At 55.3% G+C, this 23,072-nt stretch overlaps 2 protein-coding genes across 7 annotated transcripts in view; one reads left to right on the top strand and one right to left on the bottom strand.

The window, feature by feature from the left end:
• The first annotated feature begins 527 nt into the window (after positions 1-527).
• HTR6 (5-hydroxytryptamine receptor 6) lies at positions 528-14,265 on the top strand. The gene is made up of 3 exons (XM_061394872.1): positions 528-1,776; positions 12,672-12,830; positions 13,034-14,265. The coding sequence occupies exons 1-3, from the start codon at positions 1,063-1,065 to the stop codon at positions 13,481-13,483; spliced, it is 1,323 nt and encodes a 440-aa protein (XP_061250856.1). The 5' UTR covers positions 528-1,062; the 3' UTR covers positions 13,484-14,265.
• A 1,346-nt stretch (positions 14,266-15,611) lies between these two features.
• TMCO4 (transmembrane and coiled-coil domains 4) overlaps positions 15,612-23,072 on the bottom strand; it is a 105,691-nt gene continuing 98,230 nt past the window's right edge. For 4 of the 6 annotated variants that reach the window (XM_061394785.1, XM_061394815.1, XM_061394806.1 and 1 more), the window contains one exon: positions 15,612-16,789. In XM_061394785.1, coding sequence (XP_061250769.1) covers positions 16,382-16,789 — 408 coding nt within the window. In that variant the 3' untranslated portion in view covers positions 15,612-16,381. Of the gene's footprint in view, positions 16,790-19,229; positions 19,295-23,072 lie in introns of all 6 variants that reach the window. The other 2 variants (XM_061394830.1, XM_061394840.1) reach the window with 2 other exon arrangements.

The raw sequence follows: 23,072 nt of genomic DNA, 5'->3' as shown, positions 1-23,072 counted from the left end.
ATCTGCCCAATATCTCCCAGCCGGCTCACCCTGGTAGCGGGTGGGCAGCCCCCTATTGGAAGCAGTCCTGGATGAAGGTGGCCCACAACCCCCTTCTCCGAGTTCCTCCTGCGCCAAGTGTGAGTGGGGAGGGGCAGGCCTGGGGGGCGCGGGTAGAGGCCGCTAGAGCTGGGAGGCGACCTGGCACGGCCCGGCTCTCGGATCATCCCTCCGCAGGCCCAGGGGTGCCGGGGACCCCGCCCGCCTGCTGGGCCAGGGCTCGGCTCTGCCCGCCCACCGCGGGGCGGGACGCAGGCTCCGCGGCGCGGGGACCGCGCGCTCCTGGAAGCAGCCACCGCGCCTCCGCGCGCGCCGGGCCCTCGCGGCGTCTCCCGGGTCCCTGGGCGCCGGCCCGGCCCGCGGCCGCCGCTGCCTCTCCCGGGCCCACGGCTCCTGCCGCAGTCGCCGGCCGCGGAGCAGCGCTCCAGGTACCGAGCCCGGGCGGGAGCGGGGCCGGAGACCCGCGGCCGGGTCGGGAGGGGGTCTTTCTCTCCCGGCGGGCCGGCCGGTATCCTCCAGCTCGCCGCGGGGACCGCGTCCGCCCGAGCCCGGGGTGCCTCTGCGCTGGGTCCGAGACCTGCGCTCCCTTCCGGGGGCCCCCACCCTGAGACTCCCAGCACCCCGGGTCCTTCTTGGCACCTCTCTATGTCCAGTCGCCGAGAGGGGCTTGCCCCGGCCTGGAGAGCGCCCAGTGGCCCCGGGCTCTCACCTCCCCGGGTCTCTGCCCTCGACCCATCTTACCGCCCGCCCCTTCCAGGGGCTCTGCGTTCCTGTCCTGACTTGCCACTCGCTCCTGCTAGAGGACCCTGCTCCTCAGGTGCCCCCTCCCAAACTTCCAACCCAGCTGTTTGCTCCAGGTGTTTCTGCATCCCACCCACGGACGCCCCCAGACCCCCTCTCCATCCCCTTCGGGGTGCTTGACCCAGAGGGCCGCCCTCCCCCGCCCATCCCCGCCCATCCCCGCCTTCCCACCAGCCAGCCTCCACGCCCACCCTGCCTCGTCCTCCGGACCCCAGAGCCCCCATGGTCCCAGAGCAAGGCCCCGCCAATCACAGCACCCCGGACTGGGGCTCGGGGCCGCCGTGGGCACCCGGGGGCAGCGGCTGGGTGGCCGCCGCGCTGTGTGTGGTCATCGCGCTGACGGCCGCGGCCAACTCGCTGCTCATCGCGCTCATATGCGCGCAGCCCGCGCTGCGCAACACGTCCAATTTCTTCCTCGTGTCGCTCTTCACGTCGGACCTGATGGTGGGGCTGGTGGTGATGCCGCCGGCCATGCTGAACGTGCTGTACGGCCGCTGGGTGCTGGCGCGGGGCCTCTGCCTGCTCTGGGCCGCCTTCGACGTGATGTGCTGCAGCGCCTCCATCCTCAACCTCTGCCTGATCAGCCTGGACCGCTACCTGCTCATCCTCTCGCCGCTGCGCTACAAGCTGCGCATGACGCCCGCGCGCGCCCTGGCGCTGGTCCTCGGCGCCTGGAGCCTGGCCGCGCTCGCCTCCTTCCTGCCCCTGCTGCTGGGCTGGCACGAGCCGGGCCGCGCGCGGGCACCCGCGCGGGGTCAGTGCCGCTTGCTGGCCAGCCTGCCCTTTGTCCTCGTGGCGTCGGGCCTCACCTTCTTCCTCCCCTCGGGCGCCATCTGCTTCACCTACAGCAGGATCTTGCTGGCTGCCCGCAAGCAGGCCATCCAGGTGGCGTCCCTCACCACCGGCACTGCCGGCCAGGCCTTGGAGACGCTGCAGGTATGGGGCGGGGCGTGCAGGGAGACCCGGGCGTGGGGGACAGAGAGGAATGAGCAGTCATTGGGTGCCCACTGGGCATCCACGGCTCAGTATACAACTGCTGGCACTTCCAAGTGGTCATTCCCAGCACCCATCTCCCTTCTGAACTCCAGACTCACTGCCCAACTGTCCACAGGACCTGCCAGCATGTGGGCAGGTTTCTCAAGGGTAACAAGTGCAACAGGGCATTCAGGGGGTCCCAACTCTCTGCACTTGCTCCTCGCCCGTCTTCCCCATCACGGCCAATGGTGCCATCATGGCATCATGGCCCAGAAGCTTGGGAATAATTTCCCTCTCGTACTCACGGGCTGCATTTGCAAGCCCCCTCTGTGCCTGTGTCATCCCCGAGGACACCTTCCTGATCTCCTGATCCAAGCCACCATTGCTTCTTACTTTGGAGCCTTTTTCTTTCCTTCCCCTGCTGGGTCTTCAGTGAGGTGCTCAGGAGCACTGGGGCTTAGTTGCCCCACAGCACATGAGATCTTCTTTCCCCAACCAGCGACTGAACCTGTGTCCTCTGCATTGGAAGACGGATTCTTAGCCTCCGGACCACCAGGGAAGGCCCTTACCCGGGAGCCTTTGATAGTCTCCCGCTGCCTTCACCCCAGACCCGCCCTGTCCATTTTCTGCACAAAGAGAAACAAAAGGCAGTCCCCTCACTCCTTGGCTCCAAGCCCTTCAGCGGCTCTCTGTGGCTCTCAAGATGCAGAGGAGACCCGGGCCAGGCTCTGGCCTGGGACCTGGTCCTGCCAGCCTCTCCAGCTGCACTCCCTCCCCTCCCCACTCCCCGCTTCTCTGCCCCAGCCCCGTGTGTCCTTCTGACGCTCCCAGAAGGCGCCAGACTGTGTGCCTAGGTCTTTGCGCTGGCTGTGCCCTCTGGAATTTTCTTCCCCTGGGGCTGTCCTTGCCTGAGTCTTTAGTTCACAGGTTACTCCTTCCCAGGGGCCCACCCTGCCCACCCTGTCTGCAGACCGTCCCACCGCCCGCCACCCTGTTATTCTCCATCTCGACTGCCAGTTTGTTGGCTGTTTGTTCATTGTCTGTGTCCCTCACTGGCGTGTAAGCTCCCACGAGGGCTGGGCTCATCTGGGTGGGTTTCGATCTCCACTGCCCCTAGTAGGTGTCCCTGAATCCTTGTGAATGGGGCGGGTGCTCTTAGGTGCAGGCCCTGCGGTGTCTAGAGTGGAGCGGGTAGTAAGTGTCCCTGATTCCTTTGAATGGGGCGGGTGCTCTTAGGTGCAGGCCCTGCGGTGTCTAGAGTGGAGCGGGTTGCGTAGCATCTGAGTCCTAGCACTCTACTGCCCAGGGATGGGTGTTCAGACTGCCGGGCCTGAGCCCCAGAGAATTAGACCACAGGCCCCCAGGAAGGTCCCAGCGGGGCTCTCCAGCGTCCTCTAGGTGTGGCCTCAGGTGTGGGAGGTGTCTGCAGGATGGCAGGTCCCTTGCGGGGTGGGGGTTACTGGATAGACGGAGCTGAGAGGCTGACATCCTGGTTGGCAGCCCCCAAGTGGCTCATCCATGTCACCCCTGCAGTGAGGCCCATCAGCTAGGATGATGGTGTCCTGGGTGGACAGGAGGCCTTGGCTGCAGCCAGCTCTCTCCTGATCTATACTCACTGGAGAAACTTCTCCAGTCTCTGCAGGTGGCTGTGACCCTGACTTGGTTCTCGAACTTCAGGGTGGCTGCCATGGGCTATCCACACCCTCTCCCTGGGTTCTTGTAAAGCAGCGTTTCCCAAACTTCAGGCTTTGGGGAACTGCCTCGTGGCATCTGCCTTGCTACCCTGCCTCCCAGCTTCACACAGTCTGCGAGTCTCTGCAGCCATATGTACTTAGCGATTTCTTGGAGTCATCTCATCTTTTTACTTCCATGAATTTATTTAGCAAGAAAACTTCTTATCTCCTTCAGTAACGGAAGATCAGTATCCTTGCCAGAAATAGAAGGTGATCAGAACCATAACTTCACTGGGGCCGCAGAAGCCCCAGCAGTGTTGCTGAAGTCCAGCTTGGATGGCTGGAGATGCTTGAGCCCAAGGCCTGCTTTCTCCTTGTTAGATGTTGGAGGGACGTTAAAGATACAGTAGCATCAGCATGAGACTTTCTCTTGACATAACCAGAGGAGCTGGGAGGGTGCTCTAAAGGCCTCTGTTCTTACTCTGTGACTCAGTTATTTTGTTGGGTGTTCATTCACCATCCAAGGTCATCTCCTCGTCTCACTCTGCCCTAATGACTAAGGAGGTGTGGAGTTGGCTGGTCTTGGTGGGGTTGGAGTGGAGAGGTCTAGATTCTTGGTTACAGCAGAGCCTGTGACACACAGATTTTCTTTCCGTGAAGCTAACCAGCTGGCACTTGGGTTTTTTAAAAAATGATTTTATTTATTTATTTTTGGCGGTGCTGGGTCTTCCTTGCTGTGCAAGCTTTTCTCTAGTTGTGGCTCACGGGCTTAGTTGCTCCGTGGCTTGTGGGATCTTCCTGGGTCAGGGATCGAACCCGTGTCTTCTGCATTGTCAGGCGGATTCTTTACCACTGAGCTACTGGGGTAGTCCCCGGACACCCAAAGGGGCCAATAATCCCCGTCCCTGTTGGACAGCTGGAGGACTAAGGGTCGATGAGGGGAGGCGACTTGCCCACGGTTGCATGTCTAGTCAGGGAGTTTCAAGCGCAGAGCCCGGGTCTGAGCCTCGTGCTGCCAGCCGGCGGTGACGTGCCCTCGAAACCTGGCTCCAGGGTCACCACCCTGGGTCCCGTGCTCTGCTGCACTGGCTGTGCCTCTCAGTCGCCTCTGCCGGGCCCTCCTGCTCTGCCACCATCCGAGGCACTCCCCGGCCTCGGTCCTTGTACCTTCTTGCTTTTTTCCACGTTCACTTCCTTAGTGAGCTCATCTCATCCTGTGGCCGGAAGTACCACGTACATACTGATGACTTCCAGCCTGGATCACTCACTTACCTCGTCCCCAACAGAATCTGGGATTTTTTTTCCGGGCTCCAGATGTAGTCCTTGACTTGTGTTCCTTACGTTGACTAATTGACGCGAGTGGCTCAGGCCAGGAACCTTGGAGGCAGCCTCTTTCCCTCTTGCTGCACACCCTGCGTGCTTTCTATGTTCAAAGCGCATGTAGGCCCTGACCACGTCTCATATGTAAACTGCTGCCCCCCTCAATGGCTGAGCCCTTCATCTGGTGCCCAGGTTATCGCATTGATCTCCCACTGGCTTCCTGAGCCCATTCTTGCTTCCTTTCGACGTACACTGCAGCCATAGCGATCCCTGGGAATTCCCTGGTGGTCCACTGGCTAGGACTTGGCACTTTCCCTGCTGTGAGCCTGAGTTCGATCCCTGGTCAGGGAATTAAGGTCCCACAAGCCGGGAGGTGTAGCCAAAAAAAAAAGAAAAGTGCAGGCCCTGTCGTGTTATTCCTTGCCTCTTGTCTGGTCTCCTTTGCTCCCTCCATCCCCTCACGCTTTCTGATTCAGCCGCACTGGGCTCCTTGTTGTTCCTTGAGTGCCAGGCACGCTCCTGCCTCAGGACCCTTGCACCTGCTGGTGCCTCTGCCTGGGGAACCTCACGTCACCACACAGACCTGCCCCGAACTTCTGTCCCTTTCCTCTGGCCTTTGCTTGGCTGTCTTACTAACCGCTTGGTTAGTAACGAGGTCACACTTGCGCAGATCCCCTCCAGCCCTCATTTCCTAAGTTGTTCTCAGCAGCAAATGGCACAAATTGCATACTTTCCATTTATCATTGGCGTGTTTGCTTCCTCCTACTAGAATGTAAGTTCTGTGAGGCTGCGGACCCGTCTTGACCGCTGGATTCTCAGCATCTGAAGGAGTGTCGTGAGTGTTCATTGCACAATGATGGAAGGAACGAAATGGACACAGTGCCCCACAGAGCCCAGGATTCAACCCCAGCTCACGCTTCTCCCTTCTCTTCCACTTGTAGAAGCAGTTCTTGTAGCTGACGAATCCTGCGCTTTTCAGTACATTCATTCACTTCCTCGGTGCTGTGTTGAGTACTTCTTTTATTTATTTATTTACTGCTCTGGGTCTTGAAAGTGAAAGTCATTCAGTCGTGTCTGACTCTGCGATCCCATGGACTATACAGTCCATGGAATTCTCCAGGCCAGAATACTGGAGTGGGCAGCCTTTCCCTTCTCCAGGGGATCTTCCCAAACCAAGGATCGAACCCAGGTCTCCCGCATGGCAGGTGGATTCTGTACCAGCTGACCTACCAGGGAAGTCCTGGGCCTTAGTTGCAGCATATGGGATCTCCAGTCTTCATTGTGGCATGTGGGATACAGTTCCCTGACCAGGGATGGAACCTGGGCCCCCTACATTGTGATCACAGGGTCTTAGCCACAGGACCACCAGGGAACTCCGTTGAGGACCTGTCTTGTGCAGGAGCTGTCCTGGGCTGTGAGTGCGGGCATGAGTGGGTCTGATAAGGTCTTGCCCTCTTGAAATCTACGTTCTAGTTGGAGAGAGAGATGGTAGTCACAAAACCCTATCATGATGAGGGTTCTGGAGCTCATAAGAAGGGTGTCTCTTCTAGCAAACGTCAAAAATCTATCACTCCCTGTGCGTATGTTTGCAAAATCAAGGAAGTCACAAAACGGAAGGCTGAGAGGTGTCTTCATGGGTCATTTAGTCTCGGGGCTTCCCAGGTGGAGCTAGCAGTAAAGAATCTGCCTACCAGTGCAGGAGACATAAGAGATGTGGGTTCGATCTCTGGGTTTGGACCATCCCCTGGAGGAGGGCATGGCAACCCACTCCAGTATTCTTGCCTGGAGAATGACATGGACAGAGGAGCCCGGCGGGCTACGGTCCATAGGGTCACAAAGAGTTGGACACGACTGAGCGACTTAGCCCACACATGCACTGCCTCTGAGGCAGAATGACTCTCGGCCTCTCAGGCCTGAAATATGTCTGTGCGAATATCTCCCGCTTTCTGGAATGCCTTTTCTCTTGATTTGAGTAAGGACGTGTCAGACTCCACCATCCAGCAAGTGCCTAGCTTGAAGTCACTCGGCTTGCTTCCCAAACCTCCCAGATCCTAAGCAAGCTTTGTGCTGGCTAGTTTCCGTACCACCTGGAGAAGTGCCTGTGTTTGGGGACGTGGCTTCTGGGAGGCCGCCTTACTCTGGCCTCCTGGGTTGTGACCCTCTTTCATCACCTGAGGTGGCGCATCCGGCCTGGGGGTGGAGGCGTTTTCATTGCCTGGACCCAGCGGAACTGATGAGAAGGAACAGAACTTGGGGGAGTGTTAGGCCCCCTTCCTCCCCGTCCCGGCTCCACTGAACCGTTGGCTGCTCCCTCGATCCAGTCTCTTGCTTTCCCACAGAGGGACAGGGGCTGGTTCCCAGTCCCTGAAGTCCTGGCCTTTCTGGAGTTTTGGACGTGGTTGCCGAGCTGGCTGGAGTGGCTTCCTCTGCCTCTGTCTGCCTGTTGATGTGAATGAGCTCTTAGAAAGCTTCCGGTTGGCTCAGTGGTTTCAGCCCCAGGGGCTCTGGGAAAGGAGTCCTGCCTAGAGGTCAGGCAGGGGCTGTGTCTGGGGGTGCAGGAGGGGTGTGAGAGGTGGTGAGGGTGCCCATGAGATGCAGCCAGGGCAAGTGTGTGCTTGCGTGTGTGTGAAAGGTGGGCGCCCCTGTGGTGATGGTGCTCACCCCTGGGGGTTCCAGAGGGACTCCTGTGGGACCGCTGTGGGCGCTCAGCCTCCTGGGGAGCAGCAGGCAGCCCGGCTGGGCGTCCCTGTGTCCTGCGCCCTTTTTTCTCTCTTGTGTCTCTGGCCACACGCTCTCCCTACCGCCCTCCTCTCCGCCCCATCGTCCCCCTTCCTCCTCCCGCTCGGCTCAGTCTCAGCCCCTCTCCCGTGCACCCTGTATCCTCCTCTTCCTTCCCTCCCTCCGATTCTCCTCCTGGTCCTCCTCCCCCAGCTCTCTTCACCCTCCAGCACCCAGCTATGCATCATTCTGTCCCAGCAATCCATCTTCCCTTCCATCTCTGCCTCCTCCCCCTCAGAGGAGGCTGTGATCCCAGAAATATCTCAGAGGGGGAGGAGGGGGAGAGCAGGAGTGGAGCTGAGCGTGACAGGCTGGGCCGCCGCTCTGAATGAGGCAGCCTGCTGCAGCCAGGACGGGGCGGGGGGCTTGTCCGTCTGTCTGGGCCCAGGTTCAAATCCTGCCTCTCTCTCACTGCAGCGGGATGACTCTGGGTGAGTTGCTCACCTCCCTCTCTCCCAGTTATCATCTGAGGCTGTTTGAAGCATCAGTGAGGTGATTTAAATATGCCTGGTGCACAGCAGTTGCTTGTTGCTTGACAAATGTTAGCTCTGTCCTTTCCTCTTGATGGTGAAATGCATGGTGCTGGGAAGTTCACCCCTTTGAGTCTTCCTAGGGGCAAAAATAACTATGGCTGCTACCAGCAGCCTCATCATCATTATCAAGGAGCTGAGGTGAATACAAATAACAATAAACACCAACCATGATCACTAACTTAGTAACTAACAGTACTCACACAGTACTTTGTACCAGGCACTGTTCAAGTAACTTTCTATTATCCTATTTAATCCTATTTAATCCTTACTACAATCCTACAAGGTGGATGTCATGAGAATTGTCATTTTACAGATGAGAAAGCTGAGGCTCAGAGAGGTAAAGTACATTGCTTAAGGTTGCTCAGCTGGTTAGTAACAGAGTCACAATTTGAGCCGGGCAGTCTGGCTCCAAGGTTTATCTTATCACCCTCACACTGTGATTAGATGGCTGGGCTTCCCAGGGGCACAGTGGTAAAGATTCCTCTTGCCAGTGCAGGAGATGCAAGAGATGTGGGTTGGAACTCTGGGTCAGGAAGATCCCCTGGAGGAGGAAATGGCAATCTGTTCCAGTATTCTTGCCTGGAAAATCCCATGGACAGAGGAGCCTGGTGGGCCACAGTCTGTGGGGTCTCAAAAGAGTTGGACACGAGGTGACTGAGCACACACATGGTTAGCTGGTCATACAAATTTGAAATTACATGAGGGAATATGTAAGTCCACTTTAAAATGAAAATTCATAGGTAGTGATAAAGTAAAAGGCCCCCCTGACCTCATCAGTCACCTCCCACTCCTGTCTCTCCACGTCTTTCCAGCTCCTTTTCTCTGTGTTTGTGAATTTGTTTATGTGCCTAAAGAAGCTTATGCCTTGCATCTTTTTTTAAACAAAGGTAATCATGCGTCTCTCTTGTTTTGAAACTTCTTGTTAGCACTTGATCATGTGTCGTGGAGATCTTTCCGTGTGATTGACTTATCCTTTTAAACATCTGTATAGTATTCTAAGGCTTCCCTGGTGGCTCAGCGGGTAAAGAATCCGCCTGCAATGTGGGAGACCTGGGTTTGATCCTTGGGTTGGGAAGACCCCCTGGAGAAGGGAATGGCAACCCACTCCAGTATTCTGGCCTGGAGAATCCCATGGACTGTGTACAGTCCATGGGGTCACAAAGAGTCAGACACGACTGAGTGACTTTCACTATAGTATTCTAAACCAGGGTTTATTTAACCACTGTCTTCTGATGGACTTGTGAGCTGTTTCCAGTTTTTTTCTGTCATGAATGGAGCTGCAGTATACATCCTTTTTGTGCTGAGTGGACAGGTGTATGGGTGTTTATGGACATCGGGCCCTGCAGGGCCCTGCCAAGTCGTCCCCTCTGACAGTGGCAAATGCCACAGGCGTGTGCTGATATAAGGGACGTGCGGACAACAGAGGTGCCACGAGGGGTCGTGAGCTGGCTTTAGGGCAGAGAGAAGCGAGAAGGATGGCGTCACCCGGACCCCAGGGCGTGGGCTGGTGGTGGCCCTCGGCTTCTGCTCCACGAGGGCCTCTTGGTGAGAGTGGTGGGCTTTTGCTTGGGGCTGTCATCCTCCAGAATGGGAGCAGCATGGTAGAGTGGGAAAGGCTCAGCGTCTGGAGCTGGAGGTGACTCTAATTCCCTGACTCAACTCTTGTCTGCTGTGTGACTCCTGGCTCTCTCAGCCTCATCTGCAAGATGAAGATTATATTACCTTCCTCCCAGAAAGACCAAATGACAGAATGAATATCAGGTGCAGATGTATTGTAAGCACTCAGTAAGCGGGGATAACAATGCAGGGGGTATGTGGTGCTTTGGTTTGAGCACAGTGTGACCTTGGGAAGGTCCCCTACTTTCTCTGAGCCTCAATTTCTTCCCTTTTGTCTGCTTTCTTGAGTCAATTCTTTGGGGAGAAGAAGAGGCAGGAAAATGCAGGTTTCTTCCCAGGAAGACTGGAGAGGGACCCTCATATCATGATTGACCCCTTTGGGTCAGCCTCCCCTGATGACGGCCCCTATCTTATCTCCCTGAATGCTTTGGTTCCCCAGTGCCCAAGAGCCATGGCTGTCTCTTGCCTCTTCACCAGGCTTCCAGGGGTGAGGGGGTACCTGTGTGGCTGGGGCTTGCGGGAGATGGTGTCTCCCTCCTCCCCTTGTCTGTTCCCATTGACGGCAGCAATCCAAAGTCAGAGCAGCTCTTGGGAGATTCTTTTGGGGAATCAGGAGTCTCTCCCTCCAGGCTGACCAATGGGGCCACAGAAGCCATAGAGTCACTCTGGAGAAGAGAAAATGAGAGGGGAGGGAAAAGCAGACCCTCTTTTTCTCCCTGGTTGCCGCACAGTGAGTCAGAGCCTTTGTCCTGAGGTCTGCGCTGCTTTGGAAAGCCTGAGCTGTTGGCAGGAGGACAAGGCTCCCGAGGGCGCTACAACTTCCCCAGCCTCATCCACACACCACTGAACGATATCAGGGCTGCTGTGCTTGCATTAACTCCGTGTCCAGCACAGGGCGTACGTGCATTATCCGCAGCTCCACAGCAACTCCATAAGCTGAGCGTTTTCTCCCATTTGACAAATGTGGAAGTGGATTCTCTCAAGATTACAAGTGAGTGAGTGGTACAGGCATAACTGGAAGCCTGATCACTTGTTTTAAAAGCCCAGCTCTCGCCTCTGTGCCCCACCGAGAAAGTGGGAAGAATCAAGGGCCTCTTTTAGGCTTCCCTGTGTGAGCCTTGATATTTGTCTAACCAGATTTCACCTGGACAAATACATCGAAAAGCAGGAGTTACAGGGTGCCTGTCTCCCCTCTCCTGCCCACTGCCATTCCAGATCCTACAGAAGGACAGCATGCAGTTGGGGTTTCAGCACCTTGGACAGGAACCAAGCCTGGGTACCCTGAAGAGACCAGTGAGAACAAGGCTGGGAGGGGGAGTTCCTGCATGTGGCGGGGGTGGGGGGGGGTTGGGGGTGGTGGTGGTGCGGTGTGTGTGTGGGCGTCTTTAATGCTCCCTGGGGCTCACGCATCTTGGCTTTGCCTTCACCCCTTTCCATCTGTGAAAGTTGCCTGGGAACCTGGCTCCTTCCTTCCTGCCTCCTCCTGACTCTTTCATCCTCCCGTACCCAACCTGTCTCTGGTTGCCTCAAGAGCTAAGCTGGGCTCTTGCACAGTTTAGGAAGTGTTGGGGGGAATCTCTGGCCTTTAAAGCCCAGGTGTATTCCCAGGCAGCACACATACCCTTTCCTAGTCCAGTGAATTATGCTCACCCCAGTATCTACATAAGCTGTCAACATAGGTGGCTTTCACTTTGTCAAGCGGATATATGAAAATCCAAGTTGATTACAACACATGGTTTAGAGGAGGGCTTCACATTGCAGCTTTTGTAGATTCCTAGGGGTTCCAGGGATGGACTTTGCAGTGGTCTCTGAACCCTCTGGCTATGTGGGAAACTTTTTCTTCTGTGTGTGTGTGTGTGTTCGTAAACATTTACAAGCTGTTTTCTGGGGAGTAAGTTGTGTAGATTTCACTTGAATTTCAGTGTGCTCATAAAGTTGAAAAAGTTAAGAGAACTGCTGGGCCAATTGGTCATCTGGTACAGAGAGCCTTTTATGTTTGGGACTCCTGGTCTCCAGTTTATAAAAGTCGCATTCGAGCCCCTCATGCCTTGTCTCCCGTGGAGCCCCTCCTTTTTCCTCTTCTCCCAGCTCCTGCTCATGAAGTCCATGTGTGGGAATGAAGATGTCTGTAAGTCCACAGCGAAATCCAAGTTTAAAATACCAAGGTCACTCCCGTCCCTAGTGACTTATAAGATATTTAATTGCACACATTTGTTTGGGGCACATGTTTTCAAAATAAACTTTATTTTGTGGATCATGAAAACAGTGGTGCAGAACTGTCACTCCAAAATATGAAGAGAATCAATTCACAGGCAGAGAGATTGTCAGGCCTCGGACAGCAGCTGTCCTCTTTCGTCAAGTACTGTTCCATCACAGCTAATCCTTGAAGTGCCCAAGTGCAGTGCAGGACAACACCGTGCCCAGACACAAAGCCAGCAGTTCAGGAGGCCACACTCCCTGCAAAGCACAGCACTCGACACTGTCAACAAGCCCGAACCTGAGCCCCTAGGAAATCTCCCCGCCCTTCCTAGAGCTCCTTGTGCACTGCTAGTCAGGGTCGGGGCTTGGTGCAGGACCAGGACAAAGGCTCAGTCTATTTCTGGGATCAAGGCTCAGTCTGGGGCTAAAGTTGGGCTCAGTCTGGTCCAGGGAGGAGGCTCACTTTGAGACTGTGGTTATGTAGGGCTCAATCTATGGTAGGTATCAGTGGTCAGGGCCATGAGCAGAGCTTAGTTTATTGCTGAAGGGCTCACTCTGAAGCCAGGGTCAAGGTTCAGCCTGGAGTCAGGGTCAGGGCTCAGTCTAGGACTGCAACTGGAGCCCATTCAAGGGTCAAGGCTCAGTGTATTAAGGGCTCGGTCTAGAATTGGGATTAAGGCTCAGTCTGGGGCCAGGACTAGGTTCAGACCAAGTCACGCGGCCTTCCTCTCTGCAGGTGCCCAGGACCCCACGCCCAGGGGTGGAGTCAGCTGACAGCAGGCGTCTAGCCACCAAGCATAGCAGGAAGGCCTTGAAGGCCAGCCTGACGCTGGGCATCCTGCTGGGCATGTTCTTTGTGACCTGGCTGCCTTTCTTTGTGGCCAACATAGTCCAGGTAATGACACTGCTGGAGGTGGGTGAGTCCCCGCCTTGATGGGGAGGCCCCGAATCCCACCACCCCCGACCCCGCACCCCCAGAGCTGGGGAGGGAGGGGGGCGGGCAGCCACTCAGAGCAAACGTGTTTGCGGGTCTGTCCCACCCACGCTGGGCGGGGTGCCCTGCGTCCCGGCTCCAGGATGTCCCCCCACCTCCTCTAGGCCGTGTGCGACTGCATCTCCCTGGGGCTCTTTGACACCCTCACGTGGCTGGGCTACTGCAACAGCACCATGAACCCCATCATCTACCCACTCTTCATGCGGGACTTCAAGCGGGCCCTGGGCAGGCTCCTGCCGTGTCCCCGCGGCCCCCGGGAGCAGCAGCCGGGCCTCGCCTCGCCCTCCGTGCGGACCTCTCACAGCGGCGCGCGGCCCGGCCTGAGCCTGCAGCACGTGCTCCCCCTGCCCCTGCCGCCGGACTCGGACTCGGACTCGGGCTCGGGCTCCGGGGGCTTCTCTGGCCCGCGGCTCACGGCCCAGCTGCTGCTGCCTGGCGAGGCCACCCGGGATCCCCCGCCACCTGCCAGGGCCACTACTACAGTCAACTTCTTCAGCATCGATCGCGCGGCGCCCGAGCTGCGGCCGCGTCCGCCTGGGACCCCCACGAACTGATGCAGGCTTGGAGAGCTGGACTGGATGGGCCCAGGTCCCCCGAGGCCTTGGACAAGCTCTTGGCTAAAACCAGGAGGCTACAGGTCCTCCGGGGAGCCATTCTGAGCTCCAGTGGATGTACTGAGTCAGCACCCTCTGCCCACCACGGGCCTCCAACCTGGACGCCTGGTTGCTGGCTTTAGGACAGTTTTATCCAGGATGCCTCACCACTGAGTGTGACTGGTGGGTGTGTGTAGAGCAGGGTTGGAGGGCTCCCGGGAGTGGGGTAAGGCCCTCTTGGCCCAGCTTAGGATGCAGGAAACCATCTCCCTTGCACATCCCATCAGCCTGCGTGGGAGCCATGCCTCTGTCTGCAAAGGTGGCTCAGCGCTGGGCCAGATCCCTTGCTCTGCGGGCCATGACCATCAGCATCAGCTCCCGGGAGTCTGTTAGAAGTGCACGTCCCCGCCCCACCCTAGACCTGCTGGTCGCCAGGTGAATCGTTGCACATTATGGTTTGAGATGTGCTGGCTCAGGGATCTTTAACCTGAAGATGTCTGGCCAGACAGTTTTCAGACCAGCTAGGCTCTCAGGATACATGTGCTGCATAGTAAATAACTGAGCCTGGGAGTCAGGCAGGCAAAGTTTGAACCTCCGCTTCACTGCTTTCCAGCCCTTGGAAAGTTACTTAACCTCTCTGAGCCTGGTATTCCACATGCAAATGGGGAAATGATGCCTGCCTCCTAGGGCATTAAGGGCACAGAACACCCAGCACTCGGCAGGTGGTTAGTGGGTGGTCCCTGCTGCTGTTATAACTCCTGGCCATCCAATCCCCTGGCTCCTGGTGGAGGGCCAGGAAGGGCCACTGTTCCCACTTTTTCACCCCCGCCTTCCTCCTTCTCCTCAGCCCCGGCCCGCAGCCCGCGATCTGACTCTGTCTCCCTAACTCCTGGCTAGGCTGCTGCCCTGCTCCTCCTGGGGGCATATGGGTAGCTGCTGGGTTCTTGCTCAAGATCAAGGATGGGTGTTCCCTACCGTGGGCTTCCTTGGGCCTAGAAGGGAACCAACTGATGAGGACAGAGCCAGTCCCTCTCTCGCTGCCTTCTGGCCTTCCCTGGGGTCAGTGAGGGAAGCAGGCATGGGCACTGGGTCAGCAGAGTTGTAGAGAACCCATCCCTGGTACGGGCAGGTGCCCTGGGGGAGGCAGGTGGACTCCCGCACAGGACTTGTTTTTGTTTTTCTGATGGGGAACTCTTGGTTCCCAAAGTTTATCTGCTTTAGGTTCCCTTTCAGTCTGAGGTTTTTCTTCCTCCATTGCCCACCTCCCTCCCATCTTCCCACCAAGTTCTACCAAGCCCGATCCCAGGGGCCTCCACAGGCGGCCTGGCGCTCTCCGTGGTACTGAGCAGACTCCATTCTGGCCATGCCACTGACTCTACAGGGGCCACGGTGCTTGTCGGGCTCCCCCTCTACCCCAGGCTTGCCCCAGTGGACTCTCAATAAGCCCTAGCTGAGTGACTGTGGTGTGGACTGAATCTGCTTGAAGGGCCACTTGGGCTGGAGAAGCCGCTGGTGAAGCGGGAAGAGACTCTGGGTGCCGGTGCCCTGTGTTCTGGTCCAGAGTCTGCCCAAGCCTGCTCTGGGACCTCAGCAACGTCCTTTCCTCTCTTGGGGCTCAGTCTTCCATGGGTGACATGAGCGGTTTGGACCAACAGCAGCAGGGGCTCTGTGAGTATCTGCTGAAGGAACAAATACACATCCCCCCGAGGACCGATTCAGCTCCAATACTCTAATTCCCCCGATTCTCTCCAATCCCAGCTGCCTCCTCCCGGGTTTGTCAAAATTTTCTCTGCCTGGGCTTCAGTTTCCCCGAATGCACAGTGCGGGACAGGGATCATCTCTGGCTCTGTCACTCAGAGCCAGTGGGAGGACCGAGGAGGAAGGTTTCAGGGATGCAGCTACAGTGACCAAGAGCTCAGGCTCTGGAGGTTAACTGACTGCGTTTTGAGACTGATCACCTGCGTGACCTCGGGCAGGTTCCGAAACGCTCTGGGCCTGACATGACAATGAAGACAACAGTACCTACCTCATTGGCGTGTTGTGAGGGTCAACTGAGACAATCCATACAAAGCACTCTGCACACGATAAATACTTAATAAACAGTAGCGAGTATTATTATCTACTACTATGATCGTCACACCTCTGTTCCTGCCGTAGGAAATTCTGCCCCCACACACGTCATTCTTGTCCCAGGCCCAGCTCCTGTCCACACTGCCTGTTGATCCAGCGTCCACACGGCCTGCTGATCCGGCGTCTGTGCACCCTGCTCTGTAACAATTATCTTCAGGGCCCCCCTGTGGCTAACTTTGAGGGGGGCCTTCACGTCACATGTTTCTGATGGTCGCCCCTGTGGTTCTGCAGGGCTCAGCCCGGATGGCTGCATGCGGCAAATCTCATCGGATCTCCCAAGGGCAGAGAGGGTAAGCTGTCCGCTCCCCACTGGACCTGCTCTGCAGGTGTTTCCATGGTGCCTGTGGGCTGGAGCACAGCCCTGGAGAGTGGTTGGAGGGGCGGGCGGACACCAGGCTCTTGAGGCTGGAGAGCTTGGCAGGGTGGCTCCAGAGAGCTCTGGACGGGCAATCAGACCCCCAGCGCTGACCCAAAGCACAGGAGATGCCCGGCCGGTTCAGCCCCAGGGATCCATACTGTGCTGGCTTGACTCTGCGGAGCTCTGGCTTCCATTCCTCGGGGAGGGGACAGTGTCTCCTTACAAGCCCCTGTCCTTCCAGTACTGACGTCTTCAATTTAGCAAAGGCAGTAGTAGAGATTCTCCATCTCCAGAGCTCGTGACGGGGGAGCCGGTGAAGCGGAGTAAGAGGGTGCTCCGTGTAGCCGTCTGGGAAGGTGACTCTCCTCGGGTCAGTCCAGCCCTGGGCAGGGCCCCTGTGTCTCACGGGCACAGGCAAGGCAGCCCAGTGGGTTGGCGCCCAGGCCATGGCTGCAGAGAGGGGGGCTCTCAGCAGGCCTGGTAGCAGCAGGAAGGGAGGCCCCTTCAGACTGGTCCAGTCCTGCTGACACCTGGGCTTGGTGGAGATCAGGGGGTATGGCTGCTTTGGGGATGTCTCTGGATGTAGGACCCTGGGTTTGCCCATCCTGGTTGGTGGTCTGATCTGATGAAGAGGTGGCTGCCGCCTGGCGGGATTCCTCTTGGGGCAGGCTGCCTGGGGCCAGCAAGAGTCCCTTCTCGTCCCAGCTGGGCTTGGTGCGGATGCCCACGGCCTTCAGGATGACGTCCATCTGCCTGGCATAGTCCAAATGGCCGCTGACCTGCAGGAGGGTGGAAAGTGAGCACCGCAGAGCCCAGTTCTCCCAGGACCCCTGGGCCTCTCCCTGTGTCGTCAACCAACACCATCACTCCAACCCTCAATGATTCTCCAATCCAGAATGAGTGGGAAGCCTCTGGGTTCAAGGCTGCTCTAGAATTTATTGAATAAAGATAAAGGAAGCTTGAGAAGACTCTAGAGAGTCCCTTGGACAGCAGGGAGATCAAACCAGTCCATCCTAAAGGAAACCAACACTGAATATTCACTGGAAGGACTGATGCTTAAGCTCCAATACTTTGGCCACCTGATGTGAAGAACTGACTTGTTGGAAAAGACCCTGATGCTGGAAAAGACTGAGGGCAGAAGGGGACGACAGAGGATAAGATGGTTGGATGGCATCACTGATTCAATGGACATGAGTTTGAGCAAGCTCCAGGAGTTGGTGATGGACAGGGAGGCCTGGTGTGCTGCAGTCCACAAAGAGAAATGACCGCGCGAATGAACAACAAAAGGAAGCTTCTCTACAGAGTCTGGGTCCTGTGGGGGCAGGAAAGATCCTCCTGACAGAAGCCTGGGGGGCAGTTCCCGTTCTCTGTCTGCAGCTTTAGGTTACAGTGGAAGGGCTCTGTGGCTCACCAGCTGAGGGACCACGGCAAGCCCTGTATCCCCCTGACCTCCACTTGCCTCAGCTGTAAAATGGGGGCAGGAAGAGTGAGTAGCTCAGAGGGTTGCTCTGAAGGTTCCCCCAGGAATAGTTCTGAAATCGAAAACAGAGCTATGGCTAGAACGACTGCAAGGTACTTTCCACAGTTCACTCTCCTCCTTCTCCTTAGTCATAAGAACAAGCGATCACTGGACATACTCTCCAGCCTCCCTGGCCGGTGAGTGTACTATGGGGATGCGCTCGGGCCTATGAGATGAAGCACAGCATTATTCGGTGCTCCTTGGAAGTCTCTTTAAAAGGAGGAATGCTTCTGCTTTCTCCCTATTTTCTCTTTCCTGCTGGCTGGAATGCAGACGGGATGGCCAGGGCTTCAGCAGCCATTGTGAGCCAAGTAAGGATGGCGGAGTGGCAAGACAGAGAATTTTGGCCCCTGAAGGCTGTGGAGCCTCTACACCAGCCCTGAAATGCCTCTTCTGGCCTTTTCCTATGTGGCAGCATCACCTCTTGTGTGTTTAAGCCACTTCATCTGGGCCTCTGTTATGAACAGAATCTTCACTAACACAAGGGTCATGAAGCGCCTGCTCCCTTCCTGAGAGAAAAGAGACTTCTCTATTTTTGTGTTGGGATATATGTCAGTGAGTGAAAAATAGGGGTGTAACTGGAGTGCCGACGCCTAATTGTGATAATGGACAATGCCTGATACACAGCGGGTCCTTAATACATTGGAGGAAATACATTTATTGGCTATACTCCTTTGACAGGTATTGGGTGCTAACTGCAGATGAAGCAATTAAGGCAGAGAGGTAAAGGGACCCGCCCAGGGTCACACAGATGTCAGAGCTGGGCTCTGAATTCAGACCTTCTCTCTTCGTGGAAAGTCAAGTGTGTGGTGGGGAAGACCTTAAAAATCATACTCGTTTTACAGATGAGAAAAGAGAAGCCCAGAGAAGGGTGGTGATTTGCCTAATGACACGCAGCCTGTGAAGGGCGCAGCCATGTGCGGCGTTTCAGAGGTTGACTGTGGAAGCTGCTCCGCGCAAATCTCCTCCCTGAAACGGAGCCTCACGCTCTCCCCAGCCAGCTTAGGGGGCCTGCTTTAGTGCCAAAGGCAAACACAAGACTGGACAGTCCCTCAAGGCTGGAGAGGAAGGTTTTTGTTTAAAAAGAAGACAGGGAACAGAGGGGAGGCTTGCCGGGACCCAAGGAGGTGGCACGAAGGCCCAGCCGGCAGCACCGGCATCCCATTCGGGCCACAAACCACACTGGGCCAGCCCGGCGACCGCGCCAGAACTCAAAAGACAGCTCCCTGCACAGCTCTGTTATTTTCTCATAATAACCAGAACCTGCCTACTTCTCGCTGTTTTCTGTACAACTGCTTTCGAAGACCGTTCAGTGAAACACGCACGTGCATATACACAGAAGAGGCTTTTCAGATCCCTGGGTTCAGGGTGGAGGTCAAGGAAGGGAGGCATCCTTTCCTAGAGGGTGGACATCAGTGGCTGCGTGGTGCTAGAAAGCATCTAAGTTTGAATCAGAGAAATCAGGGTTCTAGACTTGGCTCTGTCTCTTACTAGTAACGAGGTGAGTCTACAATGTCCTGAACACCAGCTCCTCCATACTGCATACCTTGAATATCTGCTAAAAGAGTTCAACAGCCTGGGACTTTGCAGGAACTATTCTGCTCCATATATGACCCAAACCTCTTTTAAAAAAGGGACATTACCCAGTTAGAGTTAGTGATACCCGTCTCACAGGAGTGGTGGGAAGAAATAATACAAACCACAAGGCACAGCTCTTGGTGCACAGTAGGTACGCCATGCATATGAGTTCCTTTACTTTAGTTTTCTTGGAAGGAGAGATAGAAGGTAGGGAGTTACTTGGGCTGATCCATTTGGGAACCCAAAATGGCTGCTGAAGCTCAAGCCATCACATGTGAATTCCAGCCAGCAGAAACCTAGACCCAGAGAGATAAACAAGGATGGCCTCCTTATACTTTTTCAATGTTGGCAAAGGGCTGATACTAGGGCTGGGTGCAGGCAGGCAGGACAGGAAGGAAGGGAGGTATTTGTGGCCACAGCCGATGCCAGATGGAAATTGCACTGTGCAACTGCCCCAGAATGTACAGCTCTGGCCTTTCTTGGCCACAGGTTGGTCCAGGCCTCAGCCAACCCTGGCCCCTGAGCTGCTATTCTGCAAAGATGGAGAGGGAGAAAGAACTGGCTGGCAAAGTTCTAATTTTACAGGGAGCTGGGGGAACAGGAGAGCAGGAGTGAGGTGGGTGGGAAAAGAATCTCTTCTGTGCAGAGAAGCATTCTGCTGTGGCTGACGCTGGATAAAGTTTCCAGGACTTCTGGTAGTCCAGAGGCCGAGACTCCACACTCCCAATGCAGGGGGGCCCGGGTTCAATCCCTGGTCAGAGAAATAGATCCCACACGCCGCAACTGAAACATCCAGCATTCTGCAACCGAGATGGAAGACGCTGAGTGCGCAACTAAGACCCGGAGCAGCAAAAGAAAAGGTTGCAGTCCAGGACCGTCTCCCTGGCCGCCTCGACGGAGGGCTTCCTCCTGCGGGGAGACACGCTGAATCTCCCTGGGGTCGCGAAGCCTCCCTGGCGTTCCCACGCTGGTTAGGGACCCTCTCGGGGGCTCCCCTGTGACAACACTCACAACACGCCACCATTTTCATCTGCTAGCTTCGGTCTGTGTTCTGACAGACTGTGTGGGGGAGGGCAGGACCCGACCCCCCACACCCAGCCCTGAACCTTGCAGATGCTCAGGCTTATCAACGCGGGGTGAGGGGGCCTCAGGGCTTCCTGCTTCCTGCTTTGAAAGACACCTCGACTTCCCAAACCAAAGCTGCTGCCATCTGCCCAACCGTTTCCAAGACTATCAGACCCCTTGGGGGTGCCTTTACCTCTCAGGCCTCGGTTTCCTCTTCTGTAAAATGGGGTTAATAAAGATACGTACACCACGTGGGCTGGTTGTGAGGCTTCAGTGAGATAATACACGTCACAGGCTTAATGGCTGAGGGCCGGATGTCACTGACAAGAAGCCACAGAAATGTGTGGACACAGGCAGCGTGAACGCGGTGGTGAAGAGTCCCAGCTCAGGGAGGTTCCGGGTTTACCCGGCTCTGCCACCCACATGCAGTGTGCCCTGCTGCAGCCCCAGTTTCTATGCCCACCTGGCCCAGCTCAGCTGCTCAGTCGTGGCCGACTCTGTGACCCCATGGACTGCAGCACGCCAGGCCTCCCTGTCCATCACCAACTCCTGGAGCTGGCTCAAACTCACGTCCATCACGTCAGTGATGCCATCCAACCATCTCATCCTCTGTCAACCCCTTCTCCTCCTGCCTTCAATTTTTCCCAGCATCAGGGTCTTTTCCAAGGAGTCAGTTCTTTGCATCAGGTGGCCAAAGTACTGGAGTTTCAGCTTCAGCATCAGTCCTTCCAATGAATATTCAGGACTGATTTCCTTTAGGATGGATGGTTGGATCTCCTTGCAGTCCAAGGGACTCTCAAGAGTCTTCTTTAGCACTACAGTTCAAAACCATCAATTTTTTGGCGCTTAGCTTTCTTTATGGTCTAACTCTCACATCCATACATGACTACTGGAAAAACCATAGCTTTGACTAGATGGACCTTTGTTGGCAAAGTAATGTCTCTGCTTTTTAATATGCTGTCTAGGTTGGTCATAGCTTTTCTTCCAAGGAGCAAGCCTCTTTTAATTTCATGGCTGCAGTCACCACCTGCAGTGATTTTGGAGCCCCCCAGAATAAAGTCGATCACCGTTTCCCTTGTTTCCCCATCTATTTGCCATGAAGTGATGGGACTGGATGCCATGATCTTACTTTTCTGAATATCAAGTTTTAAGCCAGCTTTTTCACTCTCCTCTTTCACGTTCATCAAGAGGCTTTTTAGTTCTTCTTTGCTTTCTGCCATAAGGGTGGTGTTATCTGAGTATCTGAGGTTATTGATATTTCTCCTGGCAATCTTGATTCCAGCTTGTGCTTCATCTAGTCCAGCATTTCGCATGATGTACTCTGCATATAAGTTAAATAAGCAGGGTTACAATATACAGCTTTCATGTACTCCTTCCCTGATTTGAAAACAGTCTCTTGTTCATGTCCGGTTCTAATGGTGGCTTCCTGACCTGCATACAGATTTCTCAGGAGGCAGGTCAGGTGGTCTGGTATTCCCATCTCTTGAAGAATTTTCCACAGTTTCTTGTGATCCACACAGTCAAAGGCTTTGGCATAGTCAATAAAGCAGAAATAGATGTTTTTCTGGAACTCTCTTGTTTTTTCCATGATGCATCGGATGTTGGCAATTTGATCTCTGGTTCCTCTGCCTTTTCTAAAACCAGCTTGAACATCTGGAAGTTCACAGTTCATGTATTGCTGAAGCCTGGATTGGAGAATATTGAGCATTACTTTACTAGCATGTGAGATGAGTGCAATTGTGCGGTAGTTTGAGGATTCTTTGGCATTGCCCTTCTTTGGGATTGTAATGAAAACCGACCTTTTCCAGTCTTGTGGCCACTGCTGCGTTTTCAAATTTGCTGGCATACTGAGTGCAGTTCTTTAACAGCATCATCTTTTAGGATTTGAAATAGCTCAACTGGAATTCCATCACCTCCACTAGCTTTGTTTGTAGTGATGCTTTCTAAGGCCCATTTGACTTCACATTCCAGGATGTCTGGCTCTAGGTGAGTGATCACACCATTGTGATTATCTGGATCATGAAGATCTTTTTTGTACAGTTCTTCTGCATATTCTTGCCACCTCTTCTTAATATCTTCTGCTTCTGTTAGGTCCATACCATTTCTGTCCTTTATCGAGCCCATCTTTGCATGAAATGTTCCTTTGGTAGCTCTAATTTTCTTGAAGAGATTTCTAGTCTTTCCCATTCTGTTGTTTTCCTCTATTTCTTTGCACTGATGCCTGTACAATGGGGTTACCATTCCTGCTTCACGGGACAGCTATGGGGATCAAGTGACATAAGGTCTGTAACCCGTGCAGAGCAGTGTCTGGTGTGTTGGCTACTGTTACTATTATTGAGTGTCTATCTTGTGCCCTGGTGGCTCAGTTGGTAAAGAATCTGCCTGCAAAGCTGGAGACCCGGCTTCGATCCCTGGGTTTGGAAGATCCGCTGGAGAATGAAATGGCAACCCTCTTCAGTATTCTTGCCTGGGAAATGCTATGGACAGAGGAGCCTGGCGGGCTGCAGTCCAGGGGTTGCAAAGAGTCGGACATGACTGAACAACTAAACCACCACCATTGTGTGCCGAGCCCTGGCTAAGTCCTAGAAGTCAGCTGGCATTTCTTCTGGAACACCAAGATTCCAGAGACCCTTGACTGGGTCTCTGCCACCTAAGAAGCCTCAAGAGGTGGTCTCTGGGGAGGCAGAAACCCCATCTGCTGCAAACCAGTCCCCACACAGGAGAGGCTCAAAGAGCGTCAGGCAGCCTGGCCTTTGTCTGCTTCATTCCCTGGAGATGCCCTCTGTCTGTGTCAGAGCTTGACCCCGGCTCACCCCTGCTCAGGCTTGTCCTGAGGTCAGGAGCCTCTGCAGACCAGGTCTGTGTCACGTGACTGCCGCTGGGCTAACGCAGAGGGCTCT

This window comes from Bos javanicus, chromosome 2 (assembly GCF_032452875.1).
Source record: "Bos javanicus breed banteng chromosome 2, ARS-OSU_banteng_1.0, whole genome shotgun sequence".
NCBI classification, from domain to species: domain Eukaryota; kingdom Metazoa; phylum Chordata; class Mammalia; order Artiodactyla; family Bovidae; genus Bos; species Bos javanicus.
Note: the sequence above shows the minus strand (reverse complement) of the source record. Positions and strands in the feature narration are given on the sequence as shown.

Excerpts from the sequence above, each read along its gene's own strand:
- HTR6 (XM_061394872.1), top strand. The coding sequence starts at position 1,063 with ATGGTCCCAGAGCAAGGCCCCGCCAATCACAGCACCCCGGACTGGGGC. Across the intron at positions 1,777-12,671 it reads AGGCCTTGGAGACGCTGCAG|GTGCCCAGGACCCCACGCCC; the intron begins GTATGGGGCGGG and ends TCCTCTCTGCAG. Across the intron at positions 12,831-13,033 it reads TTGTGGCCAACATAGTCCAG|GCCGTGTGCGACTGCATCTC; the intron begins GTAATGACACTG and ends CACCTCCTCTAG.